Genomic DNA, 21,109 nt, shown 5'->3' on the forward strand with positions numbered 1-21,109 from the left:
AGAGTGATCACCTTCCTCTGGTGCATATCGATTATTATCACAGTTTTAGTTAGTGGATATAAAGGCAATTAAGGAATGACCGGTTTAAAACATCAACACTATGATTCAGAAAGAAAATGCATATTGGAGAACTATATGATTATGAGCTTTTTTGTATTTTGCTTGCTTAGAATGCTCTTACTGGCGGTTGGTTTCTTAAAGCTTTGCTGTGTACAAAGCTGGCAGACGGCTATATACTCATAAAAAAGAAACAAAAAAAATTTAATTTTACTTTAACTCCTAAACTATCGCATATTTTCATGTCAATTAATAGTTATGTAATCTTTGTCTTTGATTTTGGAGAGAAATAGATTTATAACCTTTATGCTCTTATTTCTGTTTTTCATCTTTTTCGTTGACAGTGTCAAACTAGTAAAAAATTTCTAGTATTAATCTGTGTACTAAAAAGGTATTTACTGGGTACGATGTGTGTAAAAAACGGAATATTTTAGTTAGTCTTAAGTGAAATTATTTCAAAAGAATATATTCAAGCTAGAAATTTGACATATTTAGTCTCACTAAAGAACATACCACGTTCTCACATTAGATGATTTTTTTAGACACATTAGATGAATTAACATGAGACATCAGAAAACTACCTTTCAGAACCATGAAAACCAACTAATGCTACTGAGCAACTAAATATAGCAAAATAGAATAACACTGGTAATTTTTTACTTGGGCTCCTAATCAGTCAGTCGTTTCCCACAAAATTTACAATGGGAAATTACAAATAACACGATATTACAAGCAAAATATGTAGTTTCTGACGAACGCTGGAATCAACAGCCTGCAAGCTGTTGCACCAACGAGAACTGACTGATACATAATTATACATTGCACAATTGTGACACCTTCAGTATTCCCGACCTTGTTGTCACATGAACATTAGGGAAACCCCACTCCACCAGCAACGAAGCCTTTCATGCTTTGAAATGAACTAGATTTGCGAGTCCATTTGATGATCACCACATGGTACGTGGCTTCCTAGCTTGGGTCACTTAGAAGACAAACCATGCTTTAGATCAGCTGATCCTCCCTGATTGGTCAACGAGGGTACCAACTTGGTCTCCACAAAGTGCCTTCGAAATGTTGCCAGGCTCTAGTAGATTAAACAGAACAACTGCGAGTGACAGACACGTAAGATTCTCAAAATGACTTGCTTGTATCTACTGAATGAATCAATAGGAATACGAAGTAAAAGGGAAAAAGGTGAACCTGGAATGTTATTCTCCTCACAAAATGTAATAGCTGTCATGTCAATAGCAGTAAAGCCCCTTGAAGCCAACTCCCGGAACGAAATGTGCTCAAACAAAACATTGTTGCTGTTTCTGGAATGACAATCATAAACAACATCTCCAGCGGTACCTTTAAGAATAGCTTCTGCATTAACTGTCCAACAGATACACGACATCAGAATTCTCCCTAGAACCACAGAATGAAGGCTATAAGAAATGAAAGTGTACATAATAAGGTTTGATCTCCAAATCACACAAAAATTACGAAGAATATTGCAGTGTGTTCTATTTACAGATCGTCGTACTTTCAGTCGCTCTCAGAGCAGCTGCTGTGTCTGTGGTAAGAAATGGATTCCCTATTCCTGCCCCGATTCCACCAAATATAACAACTCTTCCTTTTTCAAGATGGCGCATGGCTCGCCGCCTAATGTATGGTTCTGCAATCTCTTGCATAATTAATGCAGTCTGTACACGTGTCTCCACACCAATCTTATCTAACGACGCTTGAAGCAATACAGCGTTCATTACGGATGCCATCATGCTGTCAGACAAGATTAACTTCTCAGAATCTTCAATCTTGTATTTTTCATAGCAGAGAATTAAGAACTAAAATGCTGTTCATTAAATTGAATTCATCAACATATGTAGAACTATATCCCTTATACAACTATTACAATTTGCAATCCAACAGGCATGTTCACAATTCATATGCTCTCCACATGGCTTGTAATTGATGTTCCTGAAGCTCTAGATTCCGATAACCTCTGCATTGAACGAATATCAGGAAAAGGAGACAATTCTTTGACCTTTTTTCCGGAGGGCTTCTTAGACAGGAGAGTAGTAAAAGGATGTCCTAGAAAGTATAAATTTTCCTATGAATTAGGAATACAATTTCATAAATATTGCTAGCTTGTCAATTTGGTAAAATTGTGCTATAAACCGTTACAATTTAGGGCAAGAAATAAAGTGGAACTAAATTCACCTATGTTCAGTTAGGGTTAATGAATTTTTCAATTTTCAGCATCTTTATATCTAGAAAAATCTTTGCAGGATCACTACTAAGTCGCATGAGGTTAAGTTTTGCCTGATAAGACTAGTAATTCTAAAAGCTTTCTGGCCTTCTAGGTTCCATGATGACACTGTTGCTTGGCTGTGACTTTGGCTTGGATGGAAACCTGAAACAATTTCTAAAGGATTGCTTTCTGTTTATAGCCAGCATTAACAAAATTTACTCATTATGACATCAACCTTGAAAAGGCCTGAATGAAACTAAAGTTTGAAAATTCGGGATTGTGATTGGCCTCCTAAAAAACTGACACCTATAGGCTATATCGGCCGCTCGAATCGGACTGAACTATTTTTAATTACATAAAATTCTAAATATTATTTACAAATATAATTTTTTTTAAACTTTAAAAAATAAAAAAAACTAGAAAATAATAATTACTCACATATGAAGCCTAAAAACTAAGGTTCGAAAAATTGGGATCGGTCCACCGAAGAAACGATACATATCGGCGTATCAGCCTCCCAGATCGAATCAAACTATTTTTAATTACATAAAATTCTAAAATAATAATAAAAAAATAAAAAAGTCTAAAATTAAAAAAAATTAGAAAAATTAGAAAATAATAATTACTCAAAACTACTACAATGAATGAGAGAGAGGGAAAGTGGAAGAAATGAAAAGAAAAGAAAAGAAAACTCTACCATAGTAAAGGAGAGAAGAAAAAAGATTATAGTGAATAAAATAGAGAAGAGAGAAAGAAATAAAATAAAAAAAATCACATAGCCAAGGTCATCAAAGTTGGATTTGCGTCGGTGGAGTTTGTCAGAGTTGAATTTTTGCGTTGGAGAAGCAATAACTATGGTAAGAAGATAAAGGGAGAGAAATAGTGAAAAAGGATTGGCCCAGATCAACTGAATCAGCCAATCCTTTGAACCATGCTAAAAACTAAAAAAAAATTACTTACTTAAAACTGCTGCAACGAAGGAGAGAGAGTGTAGAAGAACGAAAAGAGAAAAGAAAAACTTTGCCATAGTGAAGGAGAAAGAAAAGAAAAGAAAACTATAGTGAAGAAATAAGAGAGAGAAATAAAATAAAAAAATCACATAGCTGAGGTCGTCGGAGTGGATCTACATCAATGGAGTTTGCGAGGGTTGGATTTCTGTGTTGAAGAAGAAGTAGCTATGGTAGAGAGAGAAAGAGAGAAATAGTGAAAGAGGATCACCTCGGATCGGTCGATCCCAAATTGGGATCGGGATCGCCCCGATCCTTCGAACCATGAATGAAACAACTTCCAAGAGTTAGTATGTTGCCCTCTGCTTTCCATGTCCAAATCTCTGACAAATATTTAACTTTCATTTCCATCTATACTGATTTGAGTATAACCTATCCATTCAGAATTATCAGTACTCTTACTGTTTTTTCCAAACAATGTACCTACAGCAACACACTTCCAAGTCCGGTACTGTTGCATTACAACACCCTGTAACCCTGTCGATGCTACCAAAGATGATAGTCAACCAGGTAAACTTCAGCAGACCAACTATCATAATCTCCTTGTAGCTGGGTTACATCGAGAACACAAACATCAACAATGTAATTGCAATATCTAAAGGAGATCGGTTTCAAATAATTGAAAAAACAATAATCAAGTGAAAAGAGAATAAGTATAAAATAATATTGAAATCAAAGCAAGTTACCCTATTTGGTATGTTGTAGCCCTATCGACACCTGTTGTAGCTACCCAACTATCACTGGAAAAGATATTTCGACTTCCAACAACAACTGCCACCTAATTACATAAACATGATCATCAAATATAGAGTCTTAAGATCATAATAATTTGCTCAAACACTCAATATTAAAAAAAAATTGTAACTTACCTCTATTCCAGCTCGGTTTGCCACTGCAATTTCCCTAGCAATCAGCATCATTACCTGAATATAAAGAGAAAAAAGAGGAAAAGAAGTAATAAATTGGGAATGCAATCGATGAACTTAATGATTATGAATAATGACTAAACACATATTATATTGAAGGAATACAAATAGCCATAGTATAGACTAACATCATACCTTAGGATCCACATGCGGACCAGCCCCAGTTAATGCAGCACCACTGATTTTCAAAACCACTCTTTTCCACCTTGGATTTGAGAGCGACCTCATTTTCGAGTTATTTGCTATGTTAACTGGGCCAGACGCGATAACGGGATATCTGCGTGTGCAGTTATGATCATCAGTGAGATTTTGTATGACAAAAAGGTAGAAGCATGTAAACATCTGCTAATTATGCATAAGAAATACCGGTATTCCAAAACATCTGAGAGATAATGAAAAAATCCAGAAAACGGTCTTATCCTCCTTGTCAAAAACAAGAGTAAAGATGGTAACTAAAATGATGATGATCAGGAGGAGATAAAGCGGAGGGTTTAAGAAATAACATGGTTTTGTGATTCAGCATAAAGAAAACAATTTTGCATTGAAACGACCATACTTCTTTCCTTGCATAACCAATCCTAAAGTTTAAATATTCTAAACCAAAATTTCTTAGAATCTAGAGACATTTTTGGAAGTTGGAACTAGAAACTGGGATGAATCCAAGGACAATCCCTATCAGTCTCATTCCTATGAATTCTTGAGAATGAGGGGGGCCTTCTGAGATGCCCAAAGCATGGATCCTAGTTTCGACTGATCCCAATCCGGGCCGGCTGGGGTATCGGCCGATACCCGATCCATTTCAGGTCGGGATAGGCTGATCCCACCCGAAACTGCAGCTGCAGCTACTTGCTGCAGGATAAGAGAAAGAGAGAGTGAGAGTAAGGGAGAAAGAGATAGGAAGAGACTTGCTGTAGCAAGGAGAGAGAGTAGGAAGAGAGAGAGTGAGGGAGAGAGAGAGAGAGGGATACAACAAATTAGCAGTAAAAAGGATAGGGAAGAAGAAAGGAAGAAAGATTTTTTAGGTTTTATATGTGAGTAATTGTTGTTTTCTTTTAATTTTTTCTAAATTTTTAAAAATTATCAACATTTTAAAATAATATTTAAAATTTTTTTTAATTAAAAAATAGTTTGATCCGATACTAGCGGCTGGTGTGGCTATATGGCAGATACAACCGATATGGCCGATGCGTATCGTTATTCCGGACGGCCGATCCTGATATCGAGTTTCAGAACCTTAGCCTAAAGAGCAGTTAGAACAAAATAACTGATAATTAAGTAGAAGAGGGTCATCTAGAGGTGGGCCTATCTTGTATAAGATAAATGGGATTCTGTACTCTATAACAAGTTTAAAATCCCATATTTATGTTTTCATCTGAGTGGTCATGGATTTAAACTATGAAGGAACCAGAATGAATTAAATATTTGCTTAAATAACCCCTATTGATTGATTTGGTGTGATATAATAAGGAAAAAAATAAAGTTTTTTTTTTGTTGAGAAAAAGCCAAAATATGGCCCAGTTTCATTACGAAACAGTGACCCAAGTTGCTTCTACCCATGACGGTAGAAGCAAACAACTATACAAGTATCACCAAAAGTCACCGTCCAGCGGTTAAGAGTTTCTAAACTAGTTACAGTAAAACACTATTGTCCCCCATAACCCAATATTATCCCATATACAAAGAGAAAAAAATGGAAAATATCACATTTCCACACAACAACCAAAAACTATATTAAAGCCTTAGCTACCAAAAAGAAACACCAATGCTTTCCAGCATCAATCCAAGATCATAATGTTCTTATTCATCCTCTTATCATACAATTGAGTCTTTGCTTTTTTCTGGTTCTTCATCCCACTACTTCTTGCCCACGATATAAAGACAATGAATATATTGGAAGAGATCTACAGGTTGCTTAGGAGCTAACTTCTACAAAATCTTATTATTTTCCTCCAACCAAATACACCAATAGTACCCCGCCATCTTGACTCTTCAAGACTTCTTTTTTTTTTTTGCAACCCCTCTGCACTTTCTCAAAGTCCATACATCCACCAGCTTCACAGAACTTCTAAAATGACCTCACACCTCTTTAGCTTTCTTAAGTATTTCATTAGCATATTTACACTTCAAAAAGAGATGAATCACAAACACTTCCTTGCTACAAAAATTGCATTTTGTGTCTCCAGGCCAATGCCTCTTAGCAAAATTATCTTTGGTCAGCACCCTATTATTACAAGCCAACAAATGAAATGCTTTATTCTTTAAGAGGATTCCCATCTTCCATAAACCAGGTATCACTCTAGATATCCTCCTACCATTTATTAAAGGATTTATATAGATATTGTACAGTAAAAATCTCATTAGAACTGAACCTCCATTTACTAATATCCTTTTGAATAATAACAGGCAATTGAGCAGTATTGTAAAGGACTTCCATCTAAAAAACTTCTTATTTGACATCCCATTCCTCTCCATTCTAAAACCTCGCTACCTCAGCAATGAAATAGTCTGCATTGCAAGCGAGCACAAATAGATTGGGGAATAAAGTAGATAAGGAACATTCACCTGTCCGGCAATCACTCCAAGATCTGATATCAGCTTCATTTCCCACTTTCTTAATAAACCAGTTTTAAAAGGACTAGCTTGCGTAATCCCTTTCCAGAAAAGGAAAAGTAATTTTCAATCTAAAATACTCTTTCCTTATCCTGTTGTAATATCTTTTGAAACAATCTTAGCCCATAATTGATTATCCGAGCACATTACTATCCACCACCATTTTGCAAGGCAAAATTCATATCTTTCAGATCTAGCACCCCCTAGACCTCCAAACTCCTTACAAATCCATTGCTAATTCACTAAGTGCTGACCTTTGGCATTTTTACCTGATCCTTTCCAAATAAACCTGCTGTGTAATTGATCAATCCGGATAATCACCAAACTCAACAACAAAGAATGATAGATAATATAGAGGAATAGAGCTAATAACTGAGTTTACCAAGGTCAACCTTTCACCAAGTAATTTACCCTTCCGCCCTGCTGATTTCTTTTCAATTTTCTCTATAACCAGCACTGTTTTGAAAAGCGGAAAAGGCGGCCGCCATGGCGAGGCGGTGCACTGCCGCCCCGCCATGTTAAAAGGCGTCGGCAAAAGGCGGCCAAATGCCTTGGCGGGCTGCCTAGGCGCTAAATAATGCTAGGTGGGCCGCCTGGTTTGACTTGGCGGGCTAGCGCTTCGGCCGACCAAATCGAGATGCGGTTATTAGTGAGCGGATCGGGTTTTATAGCGAACCGGGTTTAATAAAACTAACCAATTTAAAGGAGTTAATTGCTAATTGCTTTATGAATTATTGAATTAAGATTACAAAGAAGAAATTTTTTTTCACTGTCATGCATTATTAATTGGGGGAATTACTAATTGTCTGCTATTTAAGTATATAATTTCTTATTAGAGGATTTTAAAATGTGATTCATGTGAATAAACTAGAGTTAGTAAATAAATATCTTAGTTATTCAGTTATCACTAATAAGCAATTAGCCAATGTGATTATGTTATTTAGTGTTTTAATTTAGTGCACTATTAAAATTTTTATATATACTATACTTATTTATTTATTTATATTAAAAATGCTAGACCGCCTTGTCGCCTGCCTTCCGCCTAGGCACTAGGCGGTGGGGTGACCGCCTGCCACCCGCGGCCATTTTTTAAAACATTGATAACCAGAATCCAATGTTACATCCTCAAATTTCTGTTAAGTAAAGGAAACTCTAATTATTTAATAGGAAGATTCTCAGTTTTGCAATTCAGCATATCGACATTCTCCTCAGCTCCATCAACACTTCCCAAATAAGCTAGCGTACCTTCGTTAAAACTAATCTTCAATCCTAATATACTTTTAAAGCAATACAGGTTGATAACCCCACCATTAACTATATCGCCACTCAAACTTGTAAGCAAACTATGTGGCTTACCTTTACCAATAATTATGTTAACCCATCTGCTGCAATCACAAATAAAAAGGGCGCTAAAGGGTCCTCCTGCCTCTAACTTTTCCTACACTTGAAATAAATACCCACACTACCATTAAAATTCACAACAATGAAACTGTATGTCAGATCAAACTAAGGTTCACCGAATTGGCCAAACCTGATCCCAATCCAGACCCAATTCGAACTCTCTCTCTCTCTCTCTTCTCACTCTCACTCATTCTCTCGTTCTCTCTTTCACTATTTCTTTATCTTTTTCTCTCCTTACCATACAACTATTGTTTCACTTATGGAGAAATCTAGCTCCAGCGAACTCCAACGAATTCCGGTATATAATATTTTAATTTAAGTTTTTATTTCTCTCTCAATTTTTTTCATTTCTTCCACTCTTTCTTCTTCTTCTTCGTCACTGCACCGTGGTTTCTCTTTTTTTTTATTTGGTTTTCTTCCACTTTCTTTCTAATCTTTCTTCTTTTCAGTTTTATTGTATCATAGTTTTTCTTTATTTATTTTCTTACTTTTGAATTTCTTTTGATCTTTTTAGAAGTTTCCTTGCATTTTTAAATAATATTTAGAATTTTACATAATTAAAAAGTCCGATCCGATCCAAGCGCCGATACCACCGATCTGATTAATACGTATCGTTTTTTTCGGAAAGTCGATCCCTATCTCGATCCCGATTTTTCGAACCTTGGATTAGACTTTATCCAATTTATCCATCTACTCCGGAAACATTTCTTAATCAACACTTGCTCCAAATAATCCTAGCGAACAATATCATAGGCCAGCTTTTCTCACTATTCAGAGTGCAATCATCCCTCCAAATAGTTCTACTGAGCTTTATTCTTAATCAACACTTGCTCCAAATAATCCTAGCGAACAATATCATAGGCCAGCTTTTCTCACTATTCAGAGTGCAATCATCCCTCCAAATAGTTCTACTGAGCTTTATTCTCCACTCACCCACAATGCCAAAAAGTTTCTTATAAAATTCCATAATACGTTCTTTGATTTTCCCTTAATTAGTTTCCATAGATCCCTCTATGTCCTACTTAGGATTTTACTTTTCGTCCTTCTTCCATTTGCAACTTTATGAAAATAGGCTGTGTTTGCATCTCCATCCTTCAACCACTGCCCTCTAGATCTTTGCTTCCACTTTTATCTCTTCTTTGTAATTTTTGTCAAGCATGATATAAGCTTCCCTCCCTTGACAGCACTTCATCTTCAGCCAACTGTCTAAGCTCCAATATTTTGTCATAACATTCAATTGTCTCCAAGTATTTACTTTTCTTCTCCCTACAAGTCATTTTCAAATTTCTGTACCACCTGATTTTTCCCTGATACCCCTTATCTTAGCTATCCAAGTTTCTGAAGCAGAGGTTCCTGCAGGAATATCACTCCACCATTTCTAGATTAATTCCTTAAATCCCTCTTTTTCCAGCCAGTAATTTTCAAATCGGAAAATAGGATTCTGCATCTTACTGTTATCTCCATCATATAATAAATGAGGTACATGATCAGAACCATACCTAGGTAGGGCTCTAACAGTGGATAAAGGATGTTTATCTTCCTAATCAATAGATGAAAAGATTCTATCCAATAGCACCATCACAGGCTCCTCCCTCATATTACTCAAGATATATTTCCTCCCCACCATTCGTAATTCAATTAAAGCCAAGCTATTCAACACTTCATTGAAATATCTTCTTTCTCTACTATTACTGATGTGTCTCTTCTAATCATGGATGGATCTAGTGGAGTTAAACTGTTAAACTCCCCCCACTCCATTCTAGTGTCCTTCCTTTCATCCCAAAAAAGTTTGTTTGTAAACCCATCAATAGGACCATAGACGGAGGTGAGCATCCATCCAGGATTGCCTAACTTATCCTTGAAAATGACTGTAACTGAGTATTTATCCAATATGAAAAATATTGTTCCACCAAAATACCCCCGACTGAGCCCAAAGTAGAATGCACCTCTCCTTTCTTATGAACTTCCTCCATCCACTGAGTGTTAGGGAACTTCACCAGGAAAGTTTTAGCTCCAATGCTCCTAACCCTCCAATCCACTTTCCATTTTCATAAGTTTCGTAAAGCCATCTCAAGCTCTTTTACTGAGATCCACCCTCTTGTGATAGTAGCCACCATACATCTACCCAAATTGATCTCGTTGCTCCGAGCTTCTTCTACTGTCTTCAAAATCAGACATGGAGAAGAGTCTTTCAATAACTCCATGACACTTTCTTCGAAAGATACACGAAAGATCTGTGGCCAAGCGTCTTGCAGCAAAAACAAACGGTGGAGTTCCTACACTCCGCCGCCCAATGACCACTTTCCCACGTCAAAATCAATGATCACTCGTTGGAGAAGAAGGCACAAATGTCTTCGTTCTCTATAATGGCAAAAGTGGTCTAAAATTGCTTGACCTCCCCACAAGGACATCTCGAAAGGACACAGCCCGCAGTAAAAACCCCAAATTACCTCCTCGCCAATTGATCTCTCACATCAACTATTAATGGAGTCTTCTTGGAATTCTCCCCATCGTTAAGAGATAAGTTCCCCCGAATCTTTAGCAGGTCTAGATCTAAAGGCGTATCGATCCCATCCCAAGCCAGATCGAGAATAGCAATCACTGCCAACACCGAATTCAATTTCGCTACTTCTCAATTGCATCCGAAACCGAGATCTCAATGACAGGTTATCACAAGTCCCCGTTCCAGATCTTGAGGGAGGTGGCGATCCGGATTTGGATCAGGAGCTCGAAGCCTCATCCAAATTCCAAACATGTTCGAAAGCATGGGAAAAAAATTGGGGTTCTTACCAGAGCTAGAGGACGCCATTCGCTTGGCTTACCTAAAAAGAAAGGATTTGTTCCAATCTGCCATAAACTTGTTTTTCTCCCTTTTGCTAGAACAAGTTTAAAATCTCATACTTATGTTTTTATTTGGGTGGTCATAAATTTAAACTATGAAGGAAACCATAATAAATTAAATATTTAAATACTTGCTCAAGTAACCCTTGATTGGTTACAATATTTTGGAGTGATTCAAAAGGGAAAAAAAGAAAGGTTTTGTTCCAATCGGTCTTATGCCCTCTAAGTAAGGGTGAAAATGGATTAGATAGTATCCAACCCACATTTCAATTTATATTTTTCATCTAGATAAATATTCAAATACAGATATTAGATGAATTGTAAAATCTAAAAACATATCCTAGTTAAACGAATACGGATAATTTTCGGATAGAGAATTGAATCTTAGACGAATGCGGATTGAATTTTAAACGAATTATGACATTTCTTTTAGAGACAATTAATAAAAAAGTATTAAAAGTCTAAAAAATAAATAAATTTCTTGCATATTAAATATATATAAAATTAGCAAAATCAATCTCTACAAATAATATAAAACATATCATTTAGTAACAGTATTATTATTCACCATTTAAATAAACAAACTAAAAACTATAAATTATTCAAAAATATGTGGATAAACAAGTATCTGATATTCATATCCGTATCCAAAAATTATATCCGATATGTAACCATATCCAATTTTTTTAAAAAAAAACCTATCTGTAAATGATTTTTTTTTTCAAAAATCTAATCCATATCTGAATTCTTATCCAGGTTGGTTTGGAATTTTTTTATCTGAATCCGATCCGAATTGGATTGAATAGTGGGTTAGATCGGAGTTAATCTGACTCGTTTTCACCCCTATCTCTAAGTCACATTGCATTTTTAACCAAAGAACCTCTTGATTTCCTTTCTATCACTAGGTATTCTTCTTAAGTTCCATGGCATTCTTAGCAAAGAAAAGATACTCCAGAAGCAAATACCTAACAATGTAGTTTCAATTAAAATTATAGCAAGAAACTTGTAAAGAGATCTGCCTACGAGCCATAATGAAGAAGAACAACATTGCTGACATCCACAACCACTAAGAAGTGAGAAAATGAAATTTAGCGACATTAGGCTGTGGCAGAGGAGGTGGGGAGAAAGAAAGCACCTTTTCATCTGATGCCTCACGACGGCAGCCGGGGCAATAGACTTGTCATCGTCAGTTCCCGACTTTGAGTTGCCAATGATGTGCTCCATCTTCTTGAACCAGGGCCAGTGGCTGACGGCTAGGCCACCGCTGTTGAGGCGCTGGCATTCTACCTTGTACCGCTTCTTAAGGTTATCGATCTTGTTCTTGCACTGCTCGACGCTCTTTCCGGATTTCTGCTTGTCGCACCGCTCGCTGACGATGTTGGCGACGTCCTCCCAGTCCCTCCCCCGCAGGTTGCCCCGGTTCAGCTGCTCGAACCTCTCCGTGTACGCATCCAGGAGGCTTCCGATGGCCGTGTCGCTCCACTCCTCCCGGTCCTTGCGGTAGTCCCCAGAGGACGACATCGGCCTCGCCTTCTTGGGGCCGGCGCTATTATAGCAATAGGGGGACTCGCCATCGCTGAGATCGTCCCGATCCTTACGCTTAGAGTCTGGTCGGGAGGCGCTCGGAGGAAGAGGATGTTGCTGGTGGTGGTGGTGATGATGGGAGGCCGACGTGGCAGCTCCGCGAGACTTGCGGTCGGGATTGTCGTCGACGTCGTCTTCGTCGTCGTCGTCATCTTCCTGGGCAAAGGGGTTTGGGTCGTCGGGAAAGCAGTGGTGGTGATGTTGAGCGTTGACCTCGTGGAACGTAGGGGCGGAGCATTTGGAGGCGTCCGTCTGGCCGAATGCTTCAGCGTAGTCTTCCTCGTCGCCGCCTCCGCCTCCGCCCCCCCCGCCCCCACCGCCGACCACCCCTTTCTTGGGGCTGGCGATGGCGTTGAAGGCGTGAGGCCGGGTCTGGAGGGGGATCGCCGCCGCTTTCGTCACGTAGCGATGGGCGGCGGCGGAGAAGGGTACGGCGGAGCCACCACCTTGGTGCTGCTGCTGGGATTCGTCACCGAGAAGGCCGAAGTCGTCGTCGCAAGAGGCCATGGAACGGTGGCGGCGTTAGGGTTAGAGGATGGTTAGGGATCCAAACTAGGCGGAGAGGAGACGAGACGGGACGGGAGGCAGACGACGTTAGCGGCAGCGACCGAATCGTTCAGCCAACCCCAGTTAAATGGGTAACGGTGGTAGAAACCCCGTGAATTATTGGATACGGAACCGTGACGGGGTTTGACGGCTCTGTTAGACAACAGCTCACACGTTTCTATGAGGCTGGGCCCCGCACCGCAATACCCACCGCCCACCATCCTTCTTTGTCTGCTCCCTCTCTCTACTGGTGACCCCTCAGTCTGTATTCTGTAATAAAGAAACAAGCAAAAGATCCCTCTGCCCCGGCCCAAATACGTACAAGTGTATGAAGGAGGAAATTTATATACATATATAAGACCGCCTTTAATACGGTTTTGCTAGGATAAGGACAAGAACTTACGCTCTCAAATCCAATGTCTAATTTCATTACACAACAAATCACTGTGACCTGCCATGCCCTTCATTAGCGTATCAAATTTTCAACAATTAAAACGCAGATTTAGACTTAGTGTTGTTGGAAGATACATGGTCAAATCACCGTGGAAGATCGTCGCTAGATGGCCCGCGCGCCTTCGGATCTAATCACAGATGAGTTGGCCCGATCAGTCTAGTGGAGTACGGAGCGCGATGCCGGCCCCTAGATTTTTTAATTTTTTAATTTTTTAATTTTCGCTTTCCCATCACGATGCATATCGACCTACCTCTATCTATCAGGTGTTCATTAATTAACAGTAAATTATAAGCATATGCGGTTCTCTAAATTAAGACTTCGATTATTATATGTCATAATAGTACCTGTACGTTATTGCGTGATGGAACGCGAGAGTTTACAAGGTACACCCGTCAGTCCAGAAGCTTTCCACTCTCTCTCTCTCTCTCTCTCTCTCTCTCTCTCTCTCTCGTCTGTCTAGATCTCTTCTTCCTCTTCTAATTGGCGCCGCTGTGGATAAATCGGGAGAGGAGAAGCGAGGTGAGGTAAGGAAAGGAAAATATGCATTCCACCAATCTGCTGCTTGAAGAACCAATCAGGATGGCCTCCATCCTCGAGCCGTCCAAGCCCGTACGATCTCTTCCTCTTCTCGGTTATGCTGTGTTCTTCCCCACTTTTAAGTGAAATTATTCGACTAACATAACTTTTACCGCTCCCCTTTGATAATAATACTGCTCTACCTCCTTCCGCTTGTGTGCGTTTGGAGCCTTGGATCTTTGCCGAACGAGAGATCTCTCGTGCAGGGAAAATAAAATTAAAAATCTTCTTTTGATCTTACTATTTCCCTTCGTGCATTTTCCATTATGCTTTTTGTTGCTCTATAATTTCGCTTACTGACTGACCCTAACTGATTGTATGACGACAGAGCTTCTTCCCTGCAACGACCAAGATTGTGGGGACGCTCGGTCCCAAGTCACGCACCGTCGATGTGATCTCTGCTTGCCTCAAAGCCGGGATGTCCGGTTAGTTTTATGCCTTGTAAAACAATCCCTCTTAAGGTTCCTCTGTTATCGCTCCCCCTCCCTAACGTACGTGAGAGAGCATGTGAATTTTCTCCTGATCTAGCAGTTCGCTGTCGAGTTTTCTTGTTTCAGTGGCTCGCTTTGACTTCTCGTGGGGGGACACCGATTATCACCAGGAGACTTTGGAAAATCTGAAGCTTGCTATAAAGAGCACCAAGAAGCTGTGCGCTGTAAGTTGAGTCATTTATCGCCTGATATATGCAGTCTCCGGCAAAAGTTTGCAGAGTAGCTGAATATTTCTAGAATTGAATCTGTTACTCACCACATGGTTGACGCCCACGTCATTCCAATTGGATTTTAGCTTGGAGGAATACCTTTTGTTCCTTCCATGCCATTCATTCTGCTTGATTACTAGTTATTTCAACATGAGCTGCCGTAGCTTACTTTGAGGTCTTTCTGACAGTCTTGATCCGTGGTAACATCTAATTTGGCCAACTGAGCAAGTCTGCAAATCTTTTTTTGGTTTGCCAGGTCATGTTAGATACGGTGGGTCCAGAATTACAGGTTGTCAATAAAAGTGGAAACGCAATTTCACTCGAGGCAGGTGCATTAGTTGTTTTGACTCCTGACCAAGAAAGGGAAGCATCGTCTAATCTGTTGCCCATAAACTTCAGTGGACTATCGAAGGTTGTTTGTGGCTTCAACAGAGTCTCAAACCACTTTTTCTTTCCTTATGAATTGATTCATCATGAAATTACATCTTATCTTGCTCTCTGTTTCCATTGCTTGGTTCGCACATGCTAAAATTAAGGACTTGTCAAGTTGCCATCCCTCTTAGCCTTATCAACAAGAAGAAAGTTTTTTTTATCCTAGAGAGTGGCCCGTACTCCCAGAGCTCAGGCTCCAAAGTGAAAGAGCTGCCATGACCATGCCGATCTATGTGCATGTTTTCTTTTCTTTGATTTTTGGTGTATTGCAACAAATCCAACAGTGCCATCTAATTTTCTGTTTTGCAAGCTTTTATCACTTGATTTTGATGAATGGCAATCCATATACTTACCCTAAATATAGAAAGTTGATGAATCTTACCTAGCAAATGGAGTTGTCTAGGAGGTTTCTTTTTTGCTTTTTTTTTTCCTTTTCTGAAACAGAACATTGAAGTGCCTTGCTTGAATTCATACTTGGTACATGAAATGCTGCACATCGATTGCTTTCTCATTGCTGTACAACTTTGTCCGCACTCTTATTTTCCAGAAGTAACTTTTAGCTGAACCATAGATGAGAAACCAACAACTAGACATAATTTCTTCTTTTAATGCATCCTTGTGGCTATGCAAGCTAGCTTCGTGGATTTTGCGCTTCTTGTAGTCTCATGGTCATCTAAGTTAACTATGGCTTATTTACTATCGCAAGAGTTTGATATGTTCTTTGTTCTCTGCAGTCCGTGAAGCCAGGGGACACAATATTCATTGGGCAATACTTGTTCACTGGCAGTGAAACTACTTCTGTTTGGTTGGAGGTATGTATATTGGCAGAGTTGCTGGTCAGATTTCACAGTTTAGTTATGATTTTTAGCTGACTTAAAAGTTAAAATGTATTTAATGGTTTATTGAATTACTAAATATTGATTCCCAGTATGTAGTGCCTTACAAACCAAAGCTAGTTTTCTCCTTTGCTGGCAATCTGCATGGGATGAATTGGAAGTATTAGTTGGAATATTAGTCATGTGAATCGCTAAGGGTATTCTAATGTTGCTTAAGCATTGTAGTAATTCTTCATCTTTGTTTATTTTCCGAGGCAAATATTGACCTGCATGGTGCAGGTAGCTGAATTGAAAGGGGACGATGTGCTCTGTATGATCAAGAACTCAGCTACATTGGCTGGATCTCTATTCACACTGCACATTTCTCAAATACACATCAACTTGCCCACACTTTCTGATGCCGACAAAGATGTAAGATAGCTTTTTTCTTCTTTAGGCATCATTTTACTACCATATAGAGAAGTTTTCACTGGCATCTTGGTTTAGCTGATATATTGAACTGCTGAAATGCACTAACACAACCTCTCAATTTGGTTTGTCATCAATTATATCAGGTTATTAGTAAATGGGGTCTTCGAAATAAAATAGACTTCCTTTCATTATCTTATACAAGGCATGCAGAAGATGTTCGGCATGTAAGTGATGCTTTCTATCTATTCTTGGGCACCCTTTTACTAAGTTAGCTCGCCAAATGCTCCAACCAATATCGATTTCAATAAGTTGTTCCTGATTCTCGCCATGCAGGCGCGAGAATACCTGTCAAGGTTGGGCGATCTCCAACAAACTCAGATATTTGCAAAAATTGAAAACATAGAGGTGCATTACATGGATCCATCCTTAACTATATGTCCTATCGGTTTGCTTAAGTGGCTAAAGTTTTCAACTTATGAGTGTATTTTACCTCATTTCCTTGTAGGGATTAACTCACTTTGATGAGATTCTGCAAGAAGCAGATGGCATAATACTCTCACGAGGGAATCTGGGAATTGATCTACCACCTGAGAAGGTAAACCTTTCTATTAATTGGAAATGTTTGGAATAAATATTTGAGTATTATAGAAGGAGCAAAAAAAAAATGGAGATCTGAAAGATGAAGGAATTCCTTGCAACTTTTTGAAATTTTTTGAAAAATCTTGAATAGGTGTCCTCAGTTATTTGGGCCAAGGTTTCGAAAATCGGAATCGGCCGTTCGGAAAAACGATATATATCAACCGTATCGGCCGTCCAGAAAAACGATACATATCAATCGGCCGATAAAAAAATTATAAGAAAATAAAAAAATAATAATTACTCATATATAAAGCCTAAATCTCTCTCCCCCCCCCTCCTCTCTCTCTCTCTCTCTCTCTCTCTCTCAGCTGCAGGCTATTGCTGCAGCCACCTGCTGCTGCAATCGGCAGCAGGTCTGCTACAGTGTTGAAACCAGCCAACCGGCTGGTTTCAGCTCAGCTTGGGATTGGCCGAAATTGGGATCTATGATTTGGGCAAAACCGGAAATTTAACTACCTTGAGAATTTCCTTTTATTGTGTTGGAAAATGTTAATGTAAGTACTTTAGTACAGGGTGTTTCTGATTGCTGAATATTGTGGTTTAGGTCTACTAGTTCAACTCTTAAACATCCCGTCACTTTTTTCCTTTGTTTTCTTACAAAATTAGGATGCATTATACTATAACTATTTTCTAATCATCATGTGCCATTTGCAGGTGTTCTTATTTCAAAAGGCTGCTGTATATAAGTGTAATATGGCTGGAAAGCCTGCTGTGGTTACTCGTGTTGTGGACAGTATGACTGACAATCTCAGGCCTACTCGTGCAGAAGCAACAGATGTGGCTAATGCAGTACTTGATGGTATAATCTGTTCCTAGGAGTCATTAAATACTCTACTATGTCCATTGTCATGATTTAAATATATTGTGGTGTTCAATTATGCGAGGAATTTACCTCTTTGTTGACTTAATGGAGCTGAGAGATAGGATTTTGCAATCCTGACTTTAGATTCTGGATTACCATTGTGATCCAGGTAGTGATGCAATTCTTTTAGGCGCTGAGACTCTTCGAGGACTATATCCTGTTGAAACTATTTCAATTGTGGGCAAAATCTGTGCTGAGGTCAGCCTTGTGTTACATAATTATTGATCTCTTTTGGTTTGTTCAATAATTCTGTGCCTGATGAAATAACGATGTGTTCCTGATTTTCTTCAATCATTTTTATTTGTTTAATGTTATGAACATTTTTATTTAGATTCTTATAATAATCTTAAAAATGCTATTAAGGTGGATAATGTTGTTATCAGGACCTCATTTTCCCCTTTTCATTATCTCTTCTTGAGTCTGGTCATTGTTTATTAGATATATGCTTTTGCAGGCGGAGAAGGTTTTCAACCAAGATTTGTACTTCAAAAATACAGTGAGATATGTTGGAGAACCCATGTCCCACTTGGAGTCTATTGCTTCATCTGCTGTAAGTTCCGACTTCACTTTTGCTATTCTTCAAGTAAAAGAAAGTGGGAAAAAATTGTCCTCCTTACTTGGCTTGTGAATGTGGTTAGGTACGTGCTGCTATCAAAGTTAGGGCCTCTGTTATCATTGTCTTCACTTCGTCTGGAAGGGCTGCAAGGTAATGTTCAGATAAAATACATACTGCACACATGCTGTCACATAAAATTTGTATACATTAATCTTAGTAACTCCACATGATGTAACATGTTTCACATGATGCAGATTAATCGCCAAGTATAGGCCTACTATGCCAGTGTTATCTGTTGTCATCCCTCGGCTCAAAACAAACCAACTACGATGGAAGTTTACTGGTGCATTTGAAGTACGTCCACTACCTTATGCATTCTATATCAATGTACATTGTGTGGGTTAGGGCCAGGTAAACCTGATAAATGACCAATCAGGCCCAAATCGAGCACAACTTTCTCAGGCTTGATAAGAGATGCCCAATTACTTAACCATGTTATGTTTGAACCCTGTGTCATATCAGCATATCTGATCGTGTAGAACATCAGATATTTGATCCGGACTCATCTAATGCAATTTCTCATGGTAGGATGATAGAGAATAATATAATATCCTATTAGACATTTGGGGTTGAACTTGGATCCTATATGGATTTCTCTTTTGTCACTCCTGGATATTGGTTTTCAAAAGTCAAAACCATATGTATCCTAATAAGAGTATTGGCATATGGTTGTTATTGCCTCACTTTGATAACCCTCTTTGGTATGTCGTCTCCAATTCAATAACATTGATGAGAACTTATCAAATGTGCAGGCAAGACAATCTCTCATAGTAAGAGGCCTCTTTCCTATGCTTGCTGATCCTCGACATCCTGTAAGTTATATACTGTTGTTTTCCCTAATCCGCATATTACTATGTGCACACAAATATATTCAAATGTACTCAGTCTGAGATATATGCGTAGGGACAGAAATCAAATACCTATTACTTGATTCTTGTATGATAGTAACAGGTGATCAGTCTAACGTTTCCTTTTTGTCTTTCTATTTTTTGTAATTGACTTGGTAGATTATGTTATATCAGTGAGTTACCTTTCCTATAATTTCCTTAGTGCAGTGATGTTTCAATCCTGTTGCCAAAATTATAGGTGCATATAGGAATTGCTTTCTCTTTAAATATTTGTGCCATTCTTAATCCTGATATCCTAATCTCACCAGCTACTAGGTGAGGGGTTACCAGAACTACAGGTAAAGGTAATCATATAGCCAAATAGCCAGGCTATAATGCATGTTTTCTGAAATGTCAAGTCACCTGTTTACTGAAATATCTCGTCACCTGCAGTATTGCTGAGTACTGTTAGGTAGATTGGGGCTCTTGTCTTCTGCTTTGCACATCATAATGTTAGTCTAATTTGTGGGAAATAGACTAAATCTGGTAAGGTGGAGGTAATATTCTAGGTTCACGTGGTGAAGTGCGTGTGTTGGTATCTGCTGAGATTACACAAAAACGAGATGATGTACTTCCACTAGTCCTATATGGCTCCATCTACAAGCAAAAGAATGCATACCAATATTCAGATACTGAGTGCAGATAACGACTTACAGGCCAAGAGCTTTATAACCACAAATGAAATGAAACTCAGTTTCGAGTGATAGCTGAAAAAGAAGAGTAGGGGTTGATAGATGGATATTTTTTTATATTTTGAACAAAGAGGGTAATATGAGTGATTACATGTTATTTTCAGCTAGGAAGAGGTGAGGTACTTGATATGCAGTTTAATAATGGTCACCTTTGCTTATCAAGTCTGACAACTGTATTCCTTTTAGAAGCTTTCTTCTATTTAACTGCTCACTATATTTGGTGATGCATACAGTTCTTTCTTAGAAGCAGTTTTCAGTTGACATTTTTCTTCCCGGACTTGTAGGCTGAATCTACCAGTGCGACCAATGAGTCCGTTCTAAAGGTTGCCCTTGATCATGGTAAGGCCTCTGGTGTGATAAAGTCGCATGATCGCGTTGTCGTTTGCCAGAAAGTTGGGGATGCTTCAGTGGTGAAGATTATTGAGTTGGAGGATTAGATAGCTTGTAACGTGGTATTCTGAAACTCTGTAGTTTATAATGTACACTTGGAGCAGCTTTTCTCCAGTCAAAGTTATTAGTCATCAGCTTTTTAGAGTTGGTCAAAGCTCTTTACTGCATGTGGACTCCTAGTTAAGCACTGCATGTTGACACTTTACCTTTTTTGTTTTGTTTCTGATCGTGTTTCAAAGTACTCTCAGGGCACACTCAGATAATCCAATGTATGCTTCCTATTTAGTAAGTATCCTGGTGCGTCGCAATATTTGGTTTTCCAATTGGAAACTTCTGTTGATTGATTACTAATGTCCGTCTGTACTCCGAGGTACCATAACTAAGTATTTTCCTTTAAATTTCTCTTCTC

General features: G+C 38.6%; 2 protein-coding genes across 2 annotated transcripts; one reads left to right on the forward strand and one right to left on the reverse strand.

The window, feature by feature from the left end:
• Positions 1 to 692: 692 nt before the first annotated feature.
• Positions 693 to 13,582, reverse strand: LOC140801768 (uncharacterized). The gene is made up of 7 exons (XM_073157046.1): positions 12,211 to 13,582; positions 4,359 to 4,500; positions 4,167 to 4,220; positions 3,984 to 4,075; positions 1,583 to 1,818; positions 1,258 to 1,431; positions 693 to 1,162 (listed from the first exon to the last, which is right to left on the reverse strand). Exons 1-7 carry the CDS (start codon positions 13,164 to 13,166, stop codon positions 1,065 to 1,067), a joined length of 1,752 nt encoding a protein of 583 aa, XP_073013147.1. The 5' UTR covers positions 13,167 to 13,582; the 3' UTR covers positions 693 to 1,064.
• Positions 13,583 to 13,998: 416 nt separating this feature from the next.
• On the forward strand, positions 13,999 to 20,992 carry LOC140801769 (pyruvate kinase 1, cytosolic-like). Its single transcript, XM_073157047.1, has 16 exons — positions 13,999 to 14,268; positions 14,564 to 14,660; positions 14,793 to 14,890; positions 15,192 to 15,347; positions 16,102 to 16,179; positions 16,483 to 16,614; positions 16,758 to 16,838; positions 16,948 to 17,019; positions 17,120 to 17,209; positions 17,908 to 18,052; positions 18,225 to 18,313; positions 18,570 to 18,665; positions 18,754 to 18,821; positions 18,926 to 19,025; positions 19,484 to 19,543; positions 20,595 to 20,992. The coding sequence occupies exons 1-16, from the start codon at positions 14,200 to 14,202 to the stop codon at positions 20,745 to 20,747; spliced, it is 1,584 nt and encodes a 527-aa protein (XP_073013148.1). The 5' UTR covers positions 13,999 to 14,199; the 3' UTR covers positions 20,748 to 20,992.
• Positions 20,993 to 21,109: the final 117 nt, after the last annotated feature.

The sequence above is a fragment of the Typha latifolia genome, chromosome 15, assembly GCF_019914945.1.
Source record: "Typha latifolia isolate L0001 chromosome 15, TyphaL0001v2, whole genome shotgun sequence".
In the NCBI taxonomy this organism is placed as follows: Eukaryota; Viridiplantae; Streptophyta; class Magnoliopsida; order Poales; family Typhaceae; genus Typha; species Typha latifolia.

Bases quoted from the DNA above. Each gene is read 5' to 3' on its own strand.
- LOC140801768 (XM_073157046.1), bottom strand. From the start codon at position 13,166: ATGGCCTCTTGCGACGACGACTTCGGCCTTCTCGGTGACGAATCCCAG. The intron at 4,221-4,358 runs GTATGATGTTAG...CTTTATATTCAG, and splicing joins GTCCGCATGTGGATCCTAAG to GTAATGATGCTGATTGCTAG. The intron at 1,163-1,257 runs GTTCACCTTTTT...TGTCACTCGCAG, and splicing joins TGAGGAGAATAACATTCCAG to TTGTTCTGTTTAATCTACTA.
- LOC140801769 (XM_073157047.1), top strand. From the start codon at position 14,200: ATGCATTCCACCAATCTGCTGCTTGAAGAACCAATCAGGATGGCCTCC. The intron at 14,269-14,563 runs GTACGATCTCTT...GTATGACGACAG, and splicing joins TCCTCGAGCCGTCCAAGCCC to AGCTTCTTCCCTGCAACGAC. The intron at 17,020-17,119 runs GTGCATTACATG...ATTTCCTTGTAG, and splicing joins CAAAAATTGAAAACATAGAG to GGATTAACTCACTTTGATGA.